The sequence below is a fragment of the Castor canadensis genome, chromosome 3 (genome assembly GCF_047511655.1).
Source record: "Castor canadensis chromosome 3, mCasCan1.hap1v2, whole genome shotgun sequence".
NCBI lineage: Eukaryota > Metazoa > Chordata > Mammalia > Rodentia > Castoridae > Castor > Castor canadensis.
In genome coordinates this window covers 159916530-159937702 of record NC_133388.1, presented here as the reverse complement: position 1 = coordinate 159937702, position 21173 = coordinate 159916530, and the positions used below count along the sequence as shown (strand labels likewise).

Sequence of the window (21173 nt, the reverse complement as noted above, 5' to 3'; positions counted from 1 at the left end):
TTCTATGAGATGATGTAGGTTAAGTATGTGATCCTTTTGGAAGTTTCCTTTTCAAACTGAGGGACACCTCAGAGATTTATTGTTTGCTATTTTCCCTCCTCTTTCTATAAACCTTCTTTGTGTATCAATCAAGGTTCCAATAGGAAACACTTTGGAAGGTACACTCACATGGGGGCCAACTGAGAAGGATTTAATTTACAAAGGGTCAGAGGAGGACTGAGGTCTAGGGGAACATAGAGAAGGAACTTAAGGAATATCAGAATAGTCATGATACCTGGATCCAGAGGGACAAGGGGAAAGAAGGAGAGTTGTCTTGAAAGGAGGAGCCTTAGGTGACCTCACAAGTAGGGAACCAGGGGAATAAATAGTAACCTCACATTCCTTTCTCTGTCTGATAATGACCTCTTGCTGGGGCTCCTGTCATCAGATAAGCCAGATGTCTGGGGAACTGGGTGATGTCAATCATTCAGGTTAGTCCTCTGTGTAGAGAGCAGGTGGGGAAAGATGGAGAGTGAATCTTGGGGAGTAAAAGGAAGCTTGCCAGCCCAGTGCCCTTACTAGGTGTCAAACACTGGCTAGGCAAGCAATAGAGTAAAGGATATGGTTCCATTCTCAGGGACTGACATTTGGGTTGGGATGATGTTTTGATAAATAGAACTTCAACCCGATGTGACAAGCATCATACACAAGCCAACACAGAGTGCAATGGGCCTTATGAGACGTGTATCTCTTCCACAACTTAAATGGAGGGCGCTGCAGATACTGGTGCTGATGGTTTGTGGGGGAAAGTTTCCTGGAGATTCAGGTGAGTAGGACAATAAAGAGCTCATTTTGAAGGATGACATATTGAGTCTATTTTAAAGCATGATAACTTCTTTTAAAAGATGAAATGAACTTCCCAAGATGCTTTTCTTTTTTTTTTCCTTTTTTTAGTGGTAGTGGGGTTTGAACTCAGGGCCTCACTCTTGCCAGGCAGGTGTTCTACCACTTGAGCCACTCCACCACAATTATAACACAAAAAGATGGGATTAGATGCAGAAGTGAGGATGTAAGTGAGAAGTAGATGGGGTGATTTAAAAGGTTCTTCCCCAGCTTTGACATTTTAATCGTTTAGTTATTTTGTTGTTCTGTTGCTTCTGAACAGATAGAATGTCGATCTACAGTAAATGCAAACCACTACAAAGTTTTGTAATTATCTCTTATTCACAGAATTTGGCTTTAAGTTTCATCAATGTAGGGTCCTGACAAACTTAAAATAACTAAATTTAGGTGGGAATACAATATTTGAAATAAAAAAATTGTGTCAGTTTCTCACATAGTGAAACTTTAAATAATGCAGAAAGGGGACTGAACTATACTTGTCCAAAATGCTAATAGGCAAGTTTAATTTGGGTTAATATTCATATTATTTGACATTTTCTTCATATTCATTGTTCTAAACCTCTATGAAAAACCCTACATGATTCTGCATCTGTATAATTTCTAACCAAAACAAGCAAACTCATTACTTCGCAGCTGTACATAGTCATGAGAAAGATGTCTAAATATGCATTTTAAGGTTAAACAGCAAACACACATGGATGTGTGAAGGGGTCAAACTAAAAGAAGGACGAGGGAGTGGCTGGCGGAGAGAAGGAGAAGGGACCTGAGAGGGAAGGAAATAAAGTTTTCTGGGTACTTTCCCAAGCACCACAATTTGCGATAGCTTTGCATCTTACCCTCCTGGACGGCCAGCAAGACCCTGGTGCACTGAATTTGGAGCACCGAGAGATCACTGCAGTAATTGTTTTCTCTGTAATTAGATGCAATTATTGTGAAACGTAGTGAGTTGCTTGTCCACAGTCACAATCAAACCGGAATTTCCAGAAGCATCCCTACCACTGTAGCTACAAATGTCAAATGGCTGGGAGAAAACATAACCCATAATTACAAGCAGAACCAGAGAGGGAAGCGTGGGCGGAGATACTCCAAACGGCTTCACAAGAAGTTTGCGATGTATAGTTGAGAAATCCAAAGAAACGAGTTAAATGCGACAAGGACAAACGCGGTGAAGGCAACCGACGAGCCCAGGCCAGCGCGTCTCCGTCAGCCCGAGCCACCCCGAGGCGGATCCTGGCCTTCACCGTGGCTCCTCTAGGCTCTTCTCGCACCGCCCCCTTTTCCCATGAGCGCTGGCCGGCCTCCAGCTCAGTCGGCCCCGCCCGGCTCCCCTTCCCCGGCGTCTGGCCCCCCGCCCCCCACGACAGCGGCTGGCTCCGCCCACCGCAGGCAGAACGGGGCTCCGCCCACCCTCTCTGGGACGCGGCCCTACGCTGAGGGGAGGGGCAGTGCTCCCGAGCGGGAGGGAGATCCGCCGAGGAGTTACGGGAAAGTTGGTCCCGAGTTCCTGGAGTTTCCCTCTGTGGTGCCCCGGGCTCAGCCGGCCGGTGCCCCGGCTCCTCCTTTTCCTTCTGGCCTTCACAGTCCACCCAGTCCCATTTTCTGTCACCGGCCACCATGGAGCAGCCGCCGGCGCCCAAGAGGTAAGAACTTGTGGAGCAGAGCGGGGAGGACGAGGAAAGCGGCGCCGCGGGGCGGGGGCGGCTAGGCCCGGCCCTGCCGCGACCGTCCCCGCCCGCCGAGGCCCGGAGGCAGCCCGAGAGCCCCACGGTGTTTGTCCCCGAGGCCGGGAGCCTCGAGGGGAGGCCGAGCCTCACCTCCCCTTTGCCCGCGGACCTGGCGCGCGTGGAAAGTCGCCCGAGGCCCGGCCTTGGGGCGGGTAGGCGTTCCCTCGTAGCAAGTTCACCCAACCCGGAGACCTCAAACGAGGAAATTACTTCTTACAACCTTGTCAGGTGTTCTTAATGTTGCCTTCTTTCTTTCTTTTGAGAAGATGGGTTGTTTACTTAGAGTTTAACGAATCAAGTATTAATAGCTACAGTGTAAAACTTACTGCGGATATGCTGCACTGACAGGTGTTCCTCCCCCTGCCCCCTCAAGTTCGAAAGAATTTATGGATGCAAACAGGAGGAATCTTAAATTAGAATCCCTCCTCCATATAGTTTTGCATGCTTTGGTATGGTATTTGTTTATATTTAATCTTTGATATATTGGAAACTCTGCCTACACAATAAATGGGCTTAAATTAGTATTTGCCATGATGTTAGGAAGGTAAATCAGTATTGTTTATTGGTGTAAGTACATGATGCGCACGCCCCCCCCCCCAAGAATAAATTAACTAAGGGACGCTGGGTAAAACATTTAACCTCAGTCTTTCATTTTTAATTTATAAAATAAGGGTACTAATTTCTCTCTGAGAGACTTGTGAAAATTAGAGTTCATGTGCTTTGACACGTAGAGTTCTTTAGATGCAAAGTGTTGTAGTCAAGAAAGCCGAATATGTAAACGGGTGGGGGCTTTGGGAGCTATTGTGAAGGTATGGCTAGATAGGTGAACCTTGAAGCCTGGAAGCCATCTGTTCAGGTGAAAAAAGGGAAGTTTCCAAAGGGACCCGCTATCAGAACCCTGGAAGCAAGTCACCTTGATAACTATTTCTAGCACTTGGTAAGATGTCTGTTTTCTAGTATTCATCAGGCACCCAGTTTTAATGCTGTAGGAGAATGTTGGGAACATTTTTTCCTTTCTGCCTTGGAAGGCATCTCTAACCTAATGTCATAGACCAACTCTAAATTGTAGAGGCTTTCTCTATTGATTAGCTCCAGTGTAAGTTATGAGAGTTTTATTATAGGTGTTAAGAGAATCTTTGCTCTAATCAGAGACATTAGACAACCTGGAGGAGTCAGAAGAAGGTGTGTGTGATAATTCCATGTATACTTTTCAAAGTGGTGGTTGCACATAAAATAGACTCTTCACAGTCTTTTTTATTATTATTATTTTATTTATTTTTTTTGAGACAATGTCTTGCTGTGTTGCCCAGGCTGGCCTTAAACTCTTGTGCTCAAGTGATCTTTCTGTCTCTGCCTCCTGAGTAGCTGGGACTATAGATGCATGCCACCACTTGGCCCAGTAAGGCATTTCTGAAAAATGAGATATGTGATAATAAACCTCCATATGTGAATATCTCTTAATTTTTTCATAGCATTTTCATATTCATAAATATATACATATTTAATATAAATATACCCATACATGTATACATATATGTATACACACACACATATATATGTATGTCAGGAATTGAACTCAGAGTCTGCACTTGCTCTGCCACCTGAGCCACACCCTCAGTTCCTTATTCATATTATTCATAATATTAAATCATCATAGCAACTCTGTGGAGTAAGTTGAATTATAGACAGTAATTCTGTTTTATAGATGAGAACACTAAAAGTGTGCCTCATGGAAGGCTAGGACAGGAATTACAGTTTTGTGTTGCCCCTTTGATCATTACTGTCTAATAATAAATCAGAGCTATCACTTTTTTTTGGTGGTACTGGGGTTTGAACTCAGGGCTTCATGCTTTCTAGGCAGGCGCTCTCCCACTTGAGCCACTCACCAGCCCTTTTTTGTGTTGGTTATTTTTGGAAGAGGGTCTCACTTTTTGCCCAGGCTGACCTGGAACCTTAATCATCCTGATCTCTGCCTCCCAAGTAGCTAGGATTACAGGTGTGAGCCACTGCTGCCCAGCTTAGCTACCATTTTTGCCAGGAAATTCATGTGGTAATGTGTCGCTTAACAACCAGGACATGTTCTGAGAAACTCAGTGCTAGGTGATTTTGTTGTGCAAATATTATAGAGTATACTTAAACAAAGTTGCATAGAAGGCTATGGTGTTACTGGGTAATATGATATTATGTACCCATGTATATGTGGTCTTTCGTTGATAGAAATATTGTTGTGTGTGACAGTCCATACCTCCTTTATTTAATCATTTTAAGAAATAGTAGTCCTGACTCTGCTACTTAATTAGGCTAGCTCTAAATTTGAAGTTCTCATCTGTAAAATGTATTGTGGGGATTAACTGAGGCTATATGCAAAGCACTAATACTGTGTTCCTAATGTGTTCAATAATGTTAACTTGTTCCTTATTAAATGAGACGCAGAAGGTTACGTAGCTTGGCCAAGGGTGAAAGAGCCAGAATCCTGAGTCTGATTGGCTGTAAAGGCTGTATATTCTCTTATTATGTACAGTAATGCCCTTTATCATTTCATAATGTAGTGGTAATTTTTTTCTACAATCTCTTGGTCTGCTTTTTTTATTCTCTTTTTAGAATGCCATGTAGTTTTTCTGTCTTGAGTTGTACTTCCTTAGCACTTAGACACTTTTACATGGTCACATCTATGTTGCTTACTCAAGGTTGTATGACCAGCTGCTGTTGCTCAGTTGGCATTTTTGGTTTTTTCACATAGGACTACTCTTTCATTACCTCATCTAGTTTGTCACTAGGTCCCTACCACATTTTTCATTAAAATGTTTGTGGATTCTTTCCCCACTTTTCATTCTCATGATTACTACTCCTTTCGAGGGTGTTATGATGCTCATGCTGCCTTCTAAGATGGCACTTTAGTAGAATGCTTTTCAAAAATATTTACTAGCAGAAGGGCTCTGTTTGATGCAGGGCTAGGCAGCAGGACCTGGTTCCTAGTCTCTTATTCCTTTTCTTCTTTGCTGTCCCACAGAGCCTTTGAATGCTCCATAGAACATAGTTTGCCCTATCTCGTCCTGCATAGAGCTCTGATTTATTTTGCTAAAATAGCACTTCAAGTGTGATTCCTTTTTTTTTTTTTTTTTTGATTAGGGACACACTTGTCTATTTAGATCCAAGGCCTCCATCTCCATCACTTGGTGTTAGTTTTATACCCCCAGCCTTCTGTACTGTTCTCCAAGTTGAATTTGCCCTCATAAAATTTCCTTGGTGTTCTTTATTTGAGTTGTAGGCTGTGGGTATTCCCAATTTTGCCTTTGTTCATGCTTTTCCTTTAGAAGAGTTTCTGTTATTATTATTATTTTTTTGCCTATAATCTGTTTTATTCTTCCTTCAAGCTCTGCTTCTTAAAGTATCTTCTCTTGGTACTTTCTAGCCTGAGATATTTCTCTGCATTCATAAGATGATACTCGTTTGATTATGTGTCATCTTCTTATTGTCTTTTTTAATAAAATTTTAAACATCTAAAAGATAATGGGAACTAATTTAATAAATACTTATGTATATAAACCCGGCTTAAGAGAGAAAACATTACCAGTACATTTGAAGTACCTGGTGTATATCTCTTACCAATTGCATTGTTTTCCATCCCCTAAAGTTTGATTGGTATCCTGAGTTGGGTATTTGTCCTTTCCATACATGTCTTTGTGTTTTTAGTATGTTACTTATGTACACACATAAATAGCATCAGGCCTGGCTTTGTCTTTGTGTTTTTAGTATGTTACTTATGTACACACATAAATAGCATCAGGCCTGGCGTTGTCATTGACTTTAAAGGTTGCTTTTTTGGGTATCATTCTTCTCTGGGAGTTGGAGATTTCATTGTGCACTCAGGTTTAAGAATTCTGGACTCAAGAGTTTAAGACAATGTGTAAGGTGCCCCTCCCCTCACATTCATTGTTTTGGTCTCCCTGATAAGACTTGTGTAAAACATAGACAATAAATATGGTCACTCTGTCACTGACTGACTTGAGGTTCTGGAATGGCTTTTAGATCCCCAGATTTCTTTAACAGATTTGTTATAGAGGTCTTTAGAAGTAGAACTCTGGTTGTTAGAGGGTAGGTTTGTAGTTTTATACAATACTTGTCAAAAAAGAGGGAAGCAGTGGCTGGAGAGAGATGCTTTACCAGATAGGCCTTGTTCCTCAACTGGATTATAAGATTAGTTGTTAAAAATTTAACTTTGTTGATTGGTTGGATGTAAAGTTGGTGTGTAGCAATGAAAACACTGGAAGGATAGAGAGTAAGCTGTTGAAGTATACTGTCAAGGCGGGCAAGGAGAGTTCTGTGGCAATTATAAAATAGTATGCCAGGGTTGTTGGGGGAAGTAACATTGAAGATTGAAGTTCAAATGTGAGGACTTCAGACTGTATCTCCATAAATGAAAGGTGAAGATAATCATAAGACAAATGTTGCTATGATCAGAAAGAGAGAGATTGTTTTTGAATAAAAAAGCAAAGTAAAGGGGGTGAGGATACAGGAGAGTGCAGTAGAAAGTATACATGCATTGCTCAGCATGAAGCGCTTTCACCAGCCTGTAGGTATAGCCCTTACCTCGGCTGGGAATTACAAATGGAGATCCATGACAGAGAACTCTCAGCTCTCAGGAACTGGATTGGGTGGGAGGGACAAAGCAACAAACCAGTTTAGATTGTAGAATATCAAGAATATTATGAAGATGTTGCAGTGAGAAGGGGGGTGGTAGTGATGAACTTCATGATATGTCTGTATTCTTAATTGATATGTTCTTGGAATGTTGGAAGATAAATTCTTGTATGCATATTATTAGAGAGATTCACTAAGTGGAGACTTGGAGTTGTCTTTGAGATGACAACTAAGAATTCTTAAAAAAAACTAACAGCAGCCTTAGAGAGGAAGCCCTAAGGCATGATTCCTATTTTATTTTCTTATGATTTTTATTTTTTTGGGCAGGTTGGGCGGGGGGACAGTACTGGGATTTGAACTCAGGGCCTCATGCTTGCTAGGCAGTCCTTCTACCACTTGAGCCACTCTGCTAGCTCTCCTATTTTATTTTCATTTACTTTTTGTGGTGCTGGGGATTGAACCCAGGGCCTCCCACCTGCTAAGCACATGCTCTACCACTGAGCTACTCACCGAGCCTAGAAATTTCCAGTTTTAGAGACAGGCAAGTGAATAAAATGTCTGAAGTAGTCCAAAGGGAAAAGAACTTACCAAACAGGAACATCTCTTTGATTTAACACCTTGGTCTCTAAAGCATATGCTGTCTTCCCTTTAGTTTTTCTTGGTTAACTTAGGTGACATCAACTCTATTAGAATAGTTTAGGCCCTGTAGGTGGGAAGTCAGTTGACTTTTCCTTCTTGTGGAGGACTGTGAAAATGAAATCTGGAGCAGTTCCAGGTGAGCACATTAAGACAATAGAGAAACAGAGGGTTTAGTTGACTCTAAGCAGTGATAATTTTTTGTTCTTTAAGAGGATGAAACATAAAATATACAAATAATGATGAATTTGTTAGAAATGTAAAAAAAAAGGTATTTATGAAACACAAGCTAGGTTGAAATTTGCTTTTCTCAAGTACTCCAAGTACTCATCCAGAAAGCTTTAATAACAAAAGGTTTATTTCATTTTTCTGGTTTTAAAGAAGTCTTTGTTGAACTACAGATACTGTTACTTCAGGCCATGATATATTGGTGACTTTCAAAACACATTTTTAAAAACATAGATGCTGAGACCCAGTACAGACTCCCCCCATCTATTCATCTATTTATTTCTCTCTCAAATATGATTCATGAAATGTACTGTTTCCTGATGTTTTTCTATTTTCTGTTCTGTTTCCTTAAAAATGATGGTCATGATCTAACATTATGTTCATGACCCTCTAATGGGCTGTGATCTGTAATTTGAAGAAACATTGCTAGTATATGTATTAATGTCAGAAAACTGATTTCATTTCCATCTTCCTTCTGATGATTAATAGAGGTGATGGCTTTGCCAGAGGAGAATCCAGAGTGGTGTTGATGTAACAACCTAGATATGTAATAGAGTATATTGTTTTAAGAGTCTAGAAAGGGAAGAGGTGAAGGAAACTTGAGAAAACTAGTATTTGAAAACTACTTACCATATTTGGAACAATTATATATGTTCCAATTTAAGTATGGAAAAATACAAAGTGATCTATGGTGTCTGATAGTTTACAAAGGAAAATATATATGAAAGTTGCTGTGAGGCAAAGGCTCATTTGCCTTGTGGTGTACATTGACTCTGTGCATTGGAAATATCCTACTATAATTATGATGACCTCAATTTCTAACTCCCTCTCTAATTACCAAAGGTCTTTACATTTTTTCATGTCCAGCATTTTTTATTTTTGGCAGTACTGGGGTTTGAATTAAGGGCCGTGGTTGTTAGGCAAGCACTCTACCACTTGAGCTATGTCCCCAGTCCTTAATTTTTTTTTATTACAAGTTTTCTTAGCTGCTTTATTCATAATCACCAAAATCTGAAAACAACTCAGATGTCCTTCAGTGAGTGAATGGTAAAAACAAACTGGTGCATCCATACCATAGACTGTCAATTCAATAATTAAATATTAACAATCATTCAGTAGTTACACATTAATATATGCAACAATATGGATTAATCTCCAGAGAGTTATATTGAGTGAGCAAAGCCAACTCTCAAAGGCCACATATGATTTCATTTATATAACATTTTTTTTTTTTTTAAGATGGGGTCTTGCTATGTAGCCCAGGCTGTCCTCAAGTTTATAATCCTTCTGCCTCAGCCTTTTGAATGCTGGGATTTCAGGTATGACCCACTATATCTGGCTTATATCGCATTTTTGAAATGACAATATTATGATAGTGAAGAACAGATTAGTGGTTCTCTAGTGTTAAGGATTTGTGAGCCTTAACAGTGCCTCATTCCTGTAATCGTAGCTACTTGGGAAGTGTAGATAGGAGGATTGAGGTTTGAGGCCAGCCTGGGCAAAAACTTAGTGAGACCCTATCTCAAAGAACAAGTTGGGCATGGTGGTACATATCTGTAATTCTAGCTACCAAGGAGGCAGATGTAGGAGGATTATGCTCTGAGACTGGCCAGGGCAAAAAGTATGAGGGCTTATAGGAAAAAAAAAAAAAAGCAAAAAGGGCCTTGGGGGCATGATGGCTCAATTGGTAGAGTGTGAGGCCCTGATTTCAGATCCTAGTACTGCCAAATAAATAAATACATAGGTTTGTGGAGTGGAGGAACACTTTGTAGATTTTTTTTCCCTAAAGAGAGAATTTGTACTATCTGATAGAAAATTTGTTTTAAGCTTTGTCCCAGGCTGCTTCCTTATTGTGATTTTATTAAATTGCCTCATGTATGTTAGGATTATTCTTGTTTCAAGAAGTCATTAGCTCTTAGAATGAAGATTCTAGATTTGAAATGTTACGACTTTTTAAAAATATAGTCTCAAGTTGAATAGATGAAAGTAACAAATATGTAAGTATATTTAAAGTACGTTTATTATTATGTCTATGAATATTAAAGTTCAGACTACCTTGAATTTTTGAAAGTACGTGGAAGAATATATCTTGCAAAATGACTTCATAAGAAAATGAGAATTACCAAAAGCTGTTAATATGATAATTAGTATAGTTAGTATCATGTCTACTTCTGAATTAGTATACAGATTTACATAATAGTGAAGAGGTGGATTGAGTAAATTTTTCAGGTGTTTCTAGCTGTGTATCTATATATAGATACATATATATATATATATCAGTATTGATACACAGTATTGATATATAATTGGGGAAATTGATCAGATCCCAAGAAGGGATTAGTTTCTGTATTCAAAACATAGAATATTCTTTGTCCAGGTCATCTTTGAGCTTTAGGATTTTGGTTTTCTGAAATCATGGGATTTAGGGTCCTATAATTAGAAAGGAATGCAAGTTAAACTTCTTTTGTAATTTAGGCGAATTTTTGATATATTTCAGGAAAGCATAAACTGAGGATAAGGGGCCACAAATTTTCTTGTTTGTATCTCTCTGGAGTCACATAGTCTGCTGGTTGTCCATTCTGTTTCTTCTGAAAACTGGTTTACTTATTGATCACTGCTTGTGGCAGAAACTGGCTGTAAGCCTTGAGTTCATCCATTTGTTCATTTATTATACATTCAATAATTATTAATTGATTGCCTTCCAACTTCCAGATGTTCATTGGAAACAGATGGGATTTTTGCCCTAAAAGAACATATACTCTAGTTGGAGCTTGAGCAATGAGAGATAGAAGTAGCATGTGTTGATAGAGAAAATGGTGGAACCTGCTTGATAGACAGTTGGAAGATGCTTCTCTGAGTACGTAACGTTTAAGCTGCAACATGACATTAATAATTTATCTCGTGTGTGTGTGTGTGTGTGTGTGTGTGTATGTATGTATGTAAGTACTCTAGGCAGAGGGAAAAGCCATGAGAAAGCCTGATAGGAAAGAGCTGAGTTTGTTGAGGGAATTAAGATGAAACCCTTGTGGCTGGGTTGGCGAGTGGAGGAAAGTGGATAGAGAGGAGGTCAGAAAGATGGGCAGAGATTCAGTGATACTGGCAATGGAAAGAAATGTAGGTTTAAGTCAGAGTGTCATGGGCTGTCATTAGAGTTTAAAGCAGATTTTTAAGAATTTATATTTTAAGAAGCTCATTCTGATTTTCTTGGGCAGAATTGATTGTAGGGGTTTGAGAATAAGAACAGAAGCAAGTAATTCATGGTTAGAGATGATGGAGTCAATGGAGGTGGAGAGAAGTAGACAGGTTTAAATTCTATTTTGGAATTTGAAATGATATACTCATTGATAGATTGGATGTAGGGAATGAAGAGGAAAGAAGAATCAGTCCTGGCTTTTATGTCTTGGGTTTGAGCAACTTGGGAGTTGGAAGAAGAATATAGGTTTGTCTGTCTTTAGTCTCTGTCTTGGAATTCCATACTCCCAGGAAAGTGAATCTTATTGTCCTAAAATGTGACATTAGGTAGTTCCCTTAAAGGAGAAAGAGGGTAGGAAAAAAAGGGAGAGAATGATCTCACTGATTTCTTTTTTAAATCCCTTGTTTTCACCAGGTTAAAGAATGGGAAAAATCCTTAGCTTTTGTATTAGCTTTCAGGTCGTATTGATAACCTATTTAAGAAAGATCTTTTTGTTGCAATATAGAACATCAGCATAAAACAAATGTCCTCTTGTCCTTTTGCTTTTAGTTTGTTTTTTTCAGGTAGGGTTTTATGCTTTTGCTTGGGTAGGTTAGACCATAGTGTCCTTCCTCTGCCTCCCAAGTAGCTGGGATCACAGCCATGTACCACCATATCCAGCTTGTTTTTGAGATAGGGTTTCACTAATATTTCCTCAGGCTGGCCTCAAACTTTGATCCTACTAGCTCTGCCTTCTGAGTAGCAGGGATTACAGATGTAAGCTACCATACCCGGCCTGAGTTGTCACATTTAATCTTCAGGTTAGTCCTCTGCACTTTTTCTCGTTGAAAAACCCAGGTTGTTTGAATCTGTGTTTTGCTGATTGCTTATTCAAGGCTCAATTCAGCATATTCCTTTGTCCTCTGTATTTCCTGCAAATGGGCAACTGGATCCAGAGATGAATCAGACTCAAGTTGAATCTTTTAGGCATTGTCATAAATGGGGTTCGGCAAGAACAGTAGGAAATGTTTTAATGTGTAATTTTCTGTCCTTTATGAGGTTAGCAGCTGTTAAAGATTAGTGCTTATTTCTGTTAATTCATTGGGTGTTGCAAAATGGTGAAATTCTAAATACATCATTTTTTCATGTATTAGATGAATGTTTATTTACAAAGTAATTTCCCCTCATTTCCTGTTTGGTTACCCAGTGGTCTCATTTATAAATTAAAGACAGGACAAATGCTTGTTCCTTTCCCATCGTTGACCATTTTCAAGGTTATGAATGAATTCTTTTTCTTTCTATACAAGGGACCAAATTTTTCTTTCTTTTAAATACCGTTATGAGCAGTTACTGTCATTAAGTTCAGATGGTCTCATCTGATCAGCTGGAGTCTTTTCAGGAGACTAGGGGCCTTTGATAGCTTTCCTGCTGTCTGCTCTGATAAGGTATGCAGGGGCTTATCTTGTGTGTTTCTGGAATCAACCATTTCTCCAAGAAGCCCGGGTTTCTTTTAGTGAGAAATGGTATTTGAAGACCCTAGCCTGGGCACTAGCATTCTGTTATTATAAAAGCTTTTAATTTATAGGTTTTTCTAATCATCATCATAGAACTGATTAATTCTTTCAAGTTACAGCATATTCTGTCAAAAAATATGGCACTATCAGATTTGAGCTCTTTTCTCTGGATTATATCTTTACTACATATTTATTTTGTAAATATGAGTCAGAAATTGGATATGTATAGACTCAAATTATGTGTTAGACTATTTGGAAGACTTTGATCTTCATGTTCTCCCTGTTCACACTGATTACTTTTTAACTCACTCTTATCCTAATAATCCAAATCTCATTCTTACTGTTAAATGTTTCAGGTTACCTAGTATCGTCTTTTCTTTTTTGGTTGTTTGCAGTGTGGTTGTAACTACTTCCAGACTTTAATGTCTTCTTTTCTTAAAAGAATATGGAAAACAAAAGAATCCAAGACAACACCACTGTTGATAAGATTAGATTTCAGACCTTAATTTTAGGTAGAACTTAAGGGCTACTGAAGACTGCTTTATAAATCCACCCCTGTGTATAGCATGATGACTTGAAAAATGAAATGCATCCAGGTATTAAATGTCAAATGTTACTCCTTTCTAGTTTTGATATTAGCTCATTTTGTTAAATTTTATTGTGCTTTGAATAAACGAAAGGCGGTTATTTCAGTAACACAGTTGGTAATTTCATTTGTTAGTGTGTTACATAACTGGAGAAAGAATTAATTTTATGTTTTACTTTTTTTTCAGTGTACTGGGGTTTGAACTGAGGGCTTCCCACTTGCCAGGCACATGCTCTGCCACTTGAGCCACACTTCCAACTCAGGAATTAGTTTTAGTATGTAATTACTTACTATACTAAAAGATATTAGGTTGTTCCTATAAGTTGATAAGTGATTCTGTTTTCTTGCAGCCAGTATTTTCCACTGATGAGCTGTTAAAAAATTAATGGTAAAATTTAGATCATAGAAAAGAGGTTGGAGAGAAATGATTTCTCAGAATAAAATTTACAGCTCGTGTAATTAAGAAATGTAAGAAACAAGAGACTAGTTAAGCAATGGAATGCCATAAAATTCCAGTGGAAATTAAAAATAAATGTACTAATTGACTCTTGAGAAGAAAGCTTTTTTTTTTTTTGATGATTGTATTATAAAAAATTTCTGGAAGAGAATTCAAGCACTTAGGCCAATTTTGAAAAAAACTGGGGATATTGTTCCCCCTTTTCTGACTCCCAGCACCTGATAAGTCAGTTTTAATGAATGTTCATTAACAAAAAAATCATGTGATGTGATGTTTAGGAATCTGCCAAAAGAATGATGCAGCGATCCCTTTAAAGATACTTTACATCATTGGGAAGTAGGGTGTATCATGTGTTGGATTTTCCAAATAAATGAAGTAAACAACTTTATTATACTTTAAAATATTTTAAAGCAAATTAAAATATTTTTGATGGAAATCATTCCAAGATGAAGACACATGCCCCAGTTTTCTGAGAGTGATCATTTGCTTTCTTGATTATTTAATGTTATTTTAAAAATGAGTTTAATAATACACTGAAACAGACAAGTGTACCTTTTTCTTTTTTTTTTGGTAGAGGGGTTTAAGTTCAGGACTAGGCAGTGCCTCTAGCACCTGAGCCATGTCCCCCAGTCCTTTTTTGCTTTAGTTATTTTTTGGGTAGGGTCTCCCATTTTTGCCCAGGTGGGACCTTTTTAAAAATTTTTTTTCTTTATCCCCTTTTCCTCACTTCTGGAACAGTTTCAACATATCTCACTTTTCTATTTACATACATATGTACATAATATTTCCACCATATTCACCCTGATCCTCCTACTTATGCCCTCCATGTAGCTGGGATTACAGAGGTGCACCACTATGCCCAGCCTCAAGTGTACTCTTTGTTCCCATTTGAAATTTTTTGCTGTATGTAGCTGAGGTTTCCCCCCCTCTTACTCTTAGTTTTGCCTTTTACTGCTGTCTGTCATTTCTCATTCTCTAAACTGCTACTTGTTTTAGAAATAATGATGTAAATCTGAGCCAATTCCCCCTCTCCCAAAGTGCATGCTCTTTTGTGTCCCTTTCTATTTACCAGGCCCTTTTCTGCTCAAGGCCATAATTACATATTCAAAATCATCTGCTAACTAAGAAGGACATTATTACTTAGTAAAGAAAGAGATGAAAATAATAACAGACTTTGCAAAGTTTTCCTTTTTTTTGTTTTGGTGGTACTAGGGATGGAACCCAGGGCATTGCACATGTTAGGTAAGCATTGTCTCACTGAGCTACACCCCAGCCCAAAATTTTCCCTAGCTCCTAAACTTTAATATGAAAAAATATTTTTTTTGCATCAGGATTTCCCTTTAAAAAGCCCACAAAATTCCCAAGTCAAAAAATTTTTATCATTTTTAAGTATTACCTAGATAGGACTCATAGTATTTCTGAAGCTAATTGGAAGTTCACAGGGTATCACCTGTACAAATATAGTAAGGTTATAGTTACAGTAGTTTAATAATTTTTTGAGATGGTATTTAGGTTTAGGTTAATTTTTTTTCTATCTGAAAAGCAAAACAAATAGGTAAAAATAGACCCAATGTAAATGATCAAACATTGTTTTCATAAAATACTCAAATCATGAACTATTTCTCACTCTCCTCTCAATTTGTTTATAAAGAACAGCTGTGAAATACTCAGAAATGGCTTTATATTTGTTATTCTTGTGTAATCAAATAGCACTGAGAAATCAAGCAAAATGGTGTCCATCTGTGCAAACAGCTGAGCACAATCACTACTTGCATAGCTCCTACTCTCTGTGTTGGGGATCAAACCCAGGGCCTTACATACAGCACCCTTATCTCTACTCATCAAAGCCTATAAAAATTATTCAGAAGTCAGAGTACAGAAGAGATGTTTTAATATTGTCAGAGTTTAAACCTTTCTTGGAGTTAGAGTTTTATTAATGTATTAATATTTGGATATTGTTGCAATTAAGTAATACTCTGCATTAATGAGAGTGGGAAGTTGTGACTAAATCCTCATATTTAATCTGCAGAATTTGAGGCTTGGGGAAATAAATGAGGAAGAAAATATATGAGTAAATCCAACTTTTAAGTGTAAGGAGTATTTCTGGTACAAATCATTTTTTTAATATGGTATATTTGTGAGTAGATGCTGGTAAGTTTCAAATAAAAGTATTCTTTTGTCCAGTGCTGGTGGCTCATGCCTGTAGTACTAGCAACCGAGCAGGCAGAAATCAGGAAGATCAAGGTTCGAAGCCATCCCTGGCAAATAGTTCTTGAGATCCTAACACAAAAGAAAGGGTGGTGGAATGGCTCAAGGTGTAGGCCCTGAGTTCAAGCACAGTACCACAAAAAAAAAAAAAAGTATCCTCAGGGCCACGGCCCACCTGTCATCTCAGCTACAAATAGGAAAATCATGGTCCAGCCCTAAATTAAAAAAAAAAAAAAAAAAGGGGAAGTATCCTTTTAGCTTTTCTTATAACAAAGAAAAGCTTTTTCAGTTCCCAAATCTGTGTATGATTGTTAAATATTTAAAAATCTGTATAATGAAGTGGATTAAAATTTATAAGCCTTATAGGTACACATAACTCTCATAAAATTAAAACATTTTAGTGGGACATGAGTATGTTGGAGTATCTTCAAATCTGTTGTTTTGTCTACATTTTCTGAAAAATTAGTTATATGAAAAGCTGGCGGAGTGGCTCAAGTGGTAGAGCACCTGCCTAGCAAGAGAGAAGTCCTGAGTTCAAACCCCAGTACCACCACCAAAAAAAACTGACTGCAGTAAAATGTCTTCAGGAGGGAATATTTTACAGTGTTTGATAACTTCCTATAGGTTTACTACAATAAATTAAAAGGGGTAATATTGCTTTCCAGTTGCTGGTGAAGTGGAAAAAATTCTTAGAATATAAAAATGAGAGTCCAGGGAGTGAAGGAAAAAGAAAATCCTCATCATTTTTTTCCTTTAAAGCTCTTTGCCAGGAAATTATAATTTTAGAGTACTTTTGGGCAAGGAGCCCAACCTGAGAGGAAATGATAAGATAGAGTTAAAAAACAAGACTTTTCATTTTTAATTAAATTAATTAAATTAAAAAATTCTATAACTAAGCATCAATTTTCTTAGGTGTTTTTCATCTCATTATAGTGACAACTAAATCCTTATTAATTTAATATCATTTTATAAAAATAAGTACACCGAGATCATGAAATGACATCTGTTTTACTATTGAAACAGCCACAAAAACCAAGTGAAAGGATTAAGACTCAGGCTTGTTTCTAATTGCAGTTCTACCATTTACTGCAACACAATGTTGGGCAAGTTATTTAACTTTTCAAGTCTCAGGGTAATCACCTATAAAATGGAGGTTAGGATACTACCATCTTTGGGTTATGGGAAAATTAAATGAAATACTGACTGTAAAGTATTTGTCTCTGAAGCAGTTTCCAAAATTTCAAAAATGTGTATCTTTTGAAGAAACACATAACTTTATAAGGGTACAGAAAAGCAATTTTCACTTGCTTGGATACATATGTTCTAGTTTAGAGCTAAATTTCCTAAATGTTTATGATGGCTAGCTTTTTATTTATTTATTTTTTTATTGTTCATATGAGCATACAATGCTTGAGTCATTTCTCCCCCCTGCCCCCATCCCCTCCCTTAGCATCCACCCCGCCCCTTCCCTGTTCCCCCCACCCCCTCCATACCTGGCAGAAACTGTTTTGCCCTTATCTTTAATTTTGTTGAAGAGAGACTATAAGCAATAATAGGAAGGAACAAGGGTTTTTGCTAGTTGAGATAAGGATAGCTACACAGGGAGTTGACTCGCATTGATTTCCTGTGCATGTGTGTTACCTTCTAGGTTAATTCTTTTTGATCTAACCTTTTCTCTAGTTCCTGGTCCACTTCTCCTATTGGCCTCAGTTGCTTTTAAGGTATCTGCTTTAGTTTCTCTGTGTTGAGGGCAGCAAATGCTAACTAATTTTTTAGGTGTCTTACCTATCCTCATATCTCCCTTGTGTGCACTTGCTTTTATCTTGTGATCAAAGTTCAATCCCATTGTCATGTTTGCCCTTGATCTAATGTCCGCATATGAGGGAGAACATACGATTTTTGGTTTTTTGGGCCAGGCTAACCTCTCTCAGAATGATGTTCTCTAATTCCATCCATTTACCAGCGAATGATAACATTTTGTTCTTCTTCATGGCTGCATAAAATTCCACTGTGCATAGATACCACATTTTCTTGATCCATTTGTCAGTAGTGGGGCATCTTGGCTGTTTCCATAACTTGGCTATTGTGAATAGTGCTGCAATAAACATGGGTGTTGTGCAGGTGCCTCTGGAGTAACCTGTGTCACAGTCTTTTGGGTATATCCCCAGGAGTGGTATTGCTGGATCAAATGGTAGATCAATGTCTAGCTTTTTAAGTAGCCTCCAAATTTTTTTCCAGAGTGGTTGTACTAGTCTACATTCCCACCAACAGTGTAAGAGGGTTTCTTTTTCCCCCGCATCCTCGCCAACACCTGTTGGTGGTGGAGTTGCTAATGATGGCTATTCTAACAGGGGTGAGTTGGAATCTTAGCGTGGTTTTAATTTGCATTTCCTTTATTGTTAGAGATGGTGAGCATTTTTTCATGTGTTTTTTGGCCATTTGAATTTCTTCTTTTGAGAAAGTTCTGTTTAGTTCACTTGCCCATTTCTTTATTGGTTCATTAGTTTTGGGAGAATTTAGTTTTTTAAGTTCCCTATATATTCTGGTTATCAGTCCTTTGTCTGATTAGTAGCTGGCAAATATTTTCTCCCACTCTGTGGGTGTTCTCTTCAGTTTAGAGACCATTTCTTTTGATGAACAGAAGCTTTTTAGTTTTATGAAGTTCCATTTATCTATGCTATCTCTTAGTTGCTTTGCTGCTGTGGTTTCATTGAGAAAGTTCTTACCTACACCTACTAACTCCAGAGTATTTCCTACTCTTTCCTGTATCAACTTTAGAGTTTGGGGTCTGATATTAAGATCCTTGATCCATTTTGAGTTAATCTTGGTATAGGGTGATATACATGGATCTAGTTTCAGTTTTTTGCAGACTGCTAACCAGTTTTCCCAGCAGTTTTTGTTGAAGGGGCTGCTATTTCTCCATCATATATTTTTAGCTCCTTTGTCAAAGATAAGTTGCTTATAGTTGTGTGGTTTCATATCTGGGTCCTCTATTCTGTTCCACTGGTCTTCATGTCTGTTTTTGTGCCAGTACCATGCTATTTTTATTGTTATTGCTTTGTACTATAGTTTGAAGTCAGGTATCGTGATACCTCCTGCATTGTTCTTTTGACTGAGTATTGCCTTGGCTATTCGTGGCCTCTTGTGTTTCCATATAAATTTCACAGTAGATTTTTCAATCTCTTTAATGAATGTCATTGGAATTTTGATGGGAATTGCATTAAACATGTAGATTACTTTGGGGAGTATCGACATTTTTACTATGTTGAGTCTACCAATCCATGAGCATGGGAGATCTCTCCACTTTCTATAGTGTTCCTCAATCTCTTTCTTCAGAAGTGTATAGTTTTCCTTGTAGAGGTCTTTCACATCTTTTGTTAGGTTTACACATAGGTATTTGATTTTGTTTGAGGCTATTGTAAATGGAATTGTTTTCATATATTCTTTTTCCATTTGCTCATTGTTAGTGTATAGAAATGCTAATGATTTTTCAATGTGATTTTATATCCTGCTACCTTGCTATAGCTATTGATGATGTCTAGAAGCTTCTGAGTAGAGTTTTTTGGGTCTGTAAGGTATAGGATCATGTCGTCTGCAAATAGGGATATTTTGACAGTTTCTTTACCTATTTATATTCCTTTTATTCCTTCTTAATGCCTAATTGCTCTGGCTAGGAATTCCAGTACTATGTTGAATAGGAGTGGGGATAGTGGGCATCCTTGTCTGGTTCCAGATTTTAGAGGGAGTGGTTTCAGTTTTTCTCCATTAAGTATAATGCTGGCTGTAGGTTTGTCATATATAGCTTTTATAATGTTGAGGAGCTTCCTTCTATTCCTAGTTTTCTTAGAGCTTTTGTCATGAAATGATGTTAGATCTTATCAAAGGCTTTTTCTTCATCTGTTGAGATGATCAAGTGGTTTTTGCCTTTGCTTCTGTTAATGTGGTTTATTATGTTTATTGATTTTCGTATGTTGAACCACCCCTGCATCCCTGGGATGAAGCCTACCTGGTCGTGGTGAATAATCTTTTTGATGTGTTGCTGAATTCGGTTTGCCATTATTTTGTTGAGGATCTTTGCATCAATGTTCATTAAGGAGATTGGCCTATAGTTCTCCTTTTTGGAGGTGTCTTTGCCTGGTTTTGGGATAAGTGTAGTACTGGCTTCGTAAAATGTGTTTGGCAGTTTTCTTTCCCTTTCTATTTCGTGGACCAGTTTAAGGAGGGTTTGTATGAGTTCTTCTTTAAAGGTCTGATAGAATTCAGCAGAGAATCCATCAGGTCCTGGAATTTTCTTTTTGGGGAGACTCTTGATTGTTGCTTCAATTTCATTTTGTGTTATAGGTCTATTCAGGTGATTAATGTCCTCTTGGTTCAGTTTTGGATGATCATATTTATTTAGAAATCTGTCCATTTCTTTAAGATTTTCAAATTTATTTGAATATAGGTTCTCAAAGTAGTCTCTGATGATTTCCTGGACTTCCATGGTGTTTGTTGTTATCTCCCCTTTTGCATTCCTAATTCTACTAATTTGGGTTTTTTCTCTCCTCATTTTAGTCAGGTTTGCCAGGGGTCTGTGGATCTTGTTTATTTTTTCAAAGAACCAACTTTTTGTTTCATTAATTCTTTGTATGGTTTTTTTGGTTTCTATTTCGTTGATTTCAGCTCTTATTTTTATTATTTCTCTCCTTCTATTTGTTTTGGGATTTGCTTGTTCTTGTTTTTCTAGAAGTTTGAGATGTATCATTAGGTCATTGATTTGGGATCTTTCAGTCTTTTTAATGTGTGCACTCAAGGCTATAAACTTTCCTCTCAAGACTGCCTTTGCGGTGTCCCATAAGTTCCGGTAGGTTGTGTTTTGATTTTCATTGACTTCCAGGAGCTTTTTAATTTCCTCTTTTATTTATTTCATCAATGACCCATTGTTCATTAAGCAATGAGTTATTCAGTTTCCAGCTGTTTGCACATTTTTTGTCTTTACTTTTGTTGTTGAATTCTAGTTATATTGCATTGTGATCAGATAGTATGCACGGTATAATTTCTTTTCTTATATTTGCTGAGGTTTGCTTTGTGCCCTAGGATATGATCTATTTTGGAGAAGGTTCCATGGGCTGCTGAGAAGAATGTA

At 37.8% G+C, this 21173-nt stretch overlaps 1 protein-coding gene across 4 annotated transcripts in view; it reads left to right on the top strand.

Annotated features, from left to right (window-relative positions):
* Positions 1-2297: 2297 nt before the first annotated feature.
* Stk3 (serine/threonine kinase 3) overlaps positions 2298-21173 on the top strand; it is a 313658-nt gene continuing 294782 nt past the window's right edge. For 2 of the 4 annotated variants that reach the window (XM_074068899.1, XM_074068901.1), the window contains exon 1: positions 2301-2522. In XM_074068899.1, the coding sequence (XP_073925000.1) occupies positions 2497-2522 (26 nt within the window). In that variant the 5' untranslated portion in view covers positions 2301-2496. Of the gene's footprint in view, positions 2523-21173 lie in introns of all 4 variants that reach the window. The other 2 variants (XM_074068904.1, XM_074068900.1) reach the window with 2 other exon arrangements.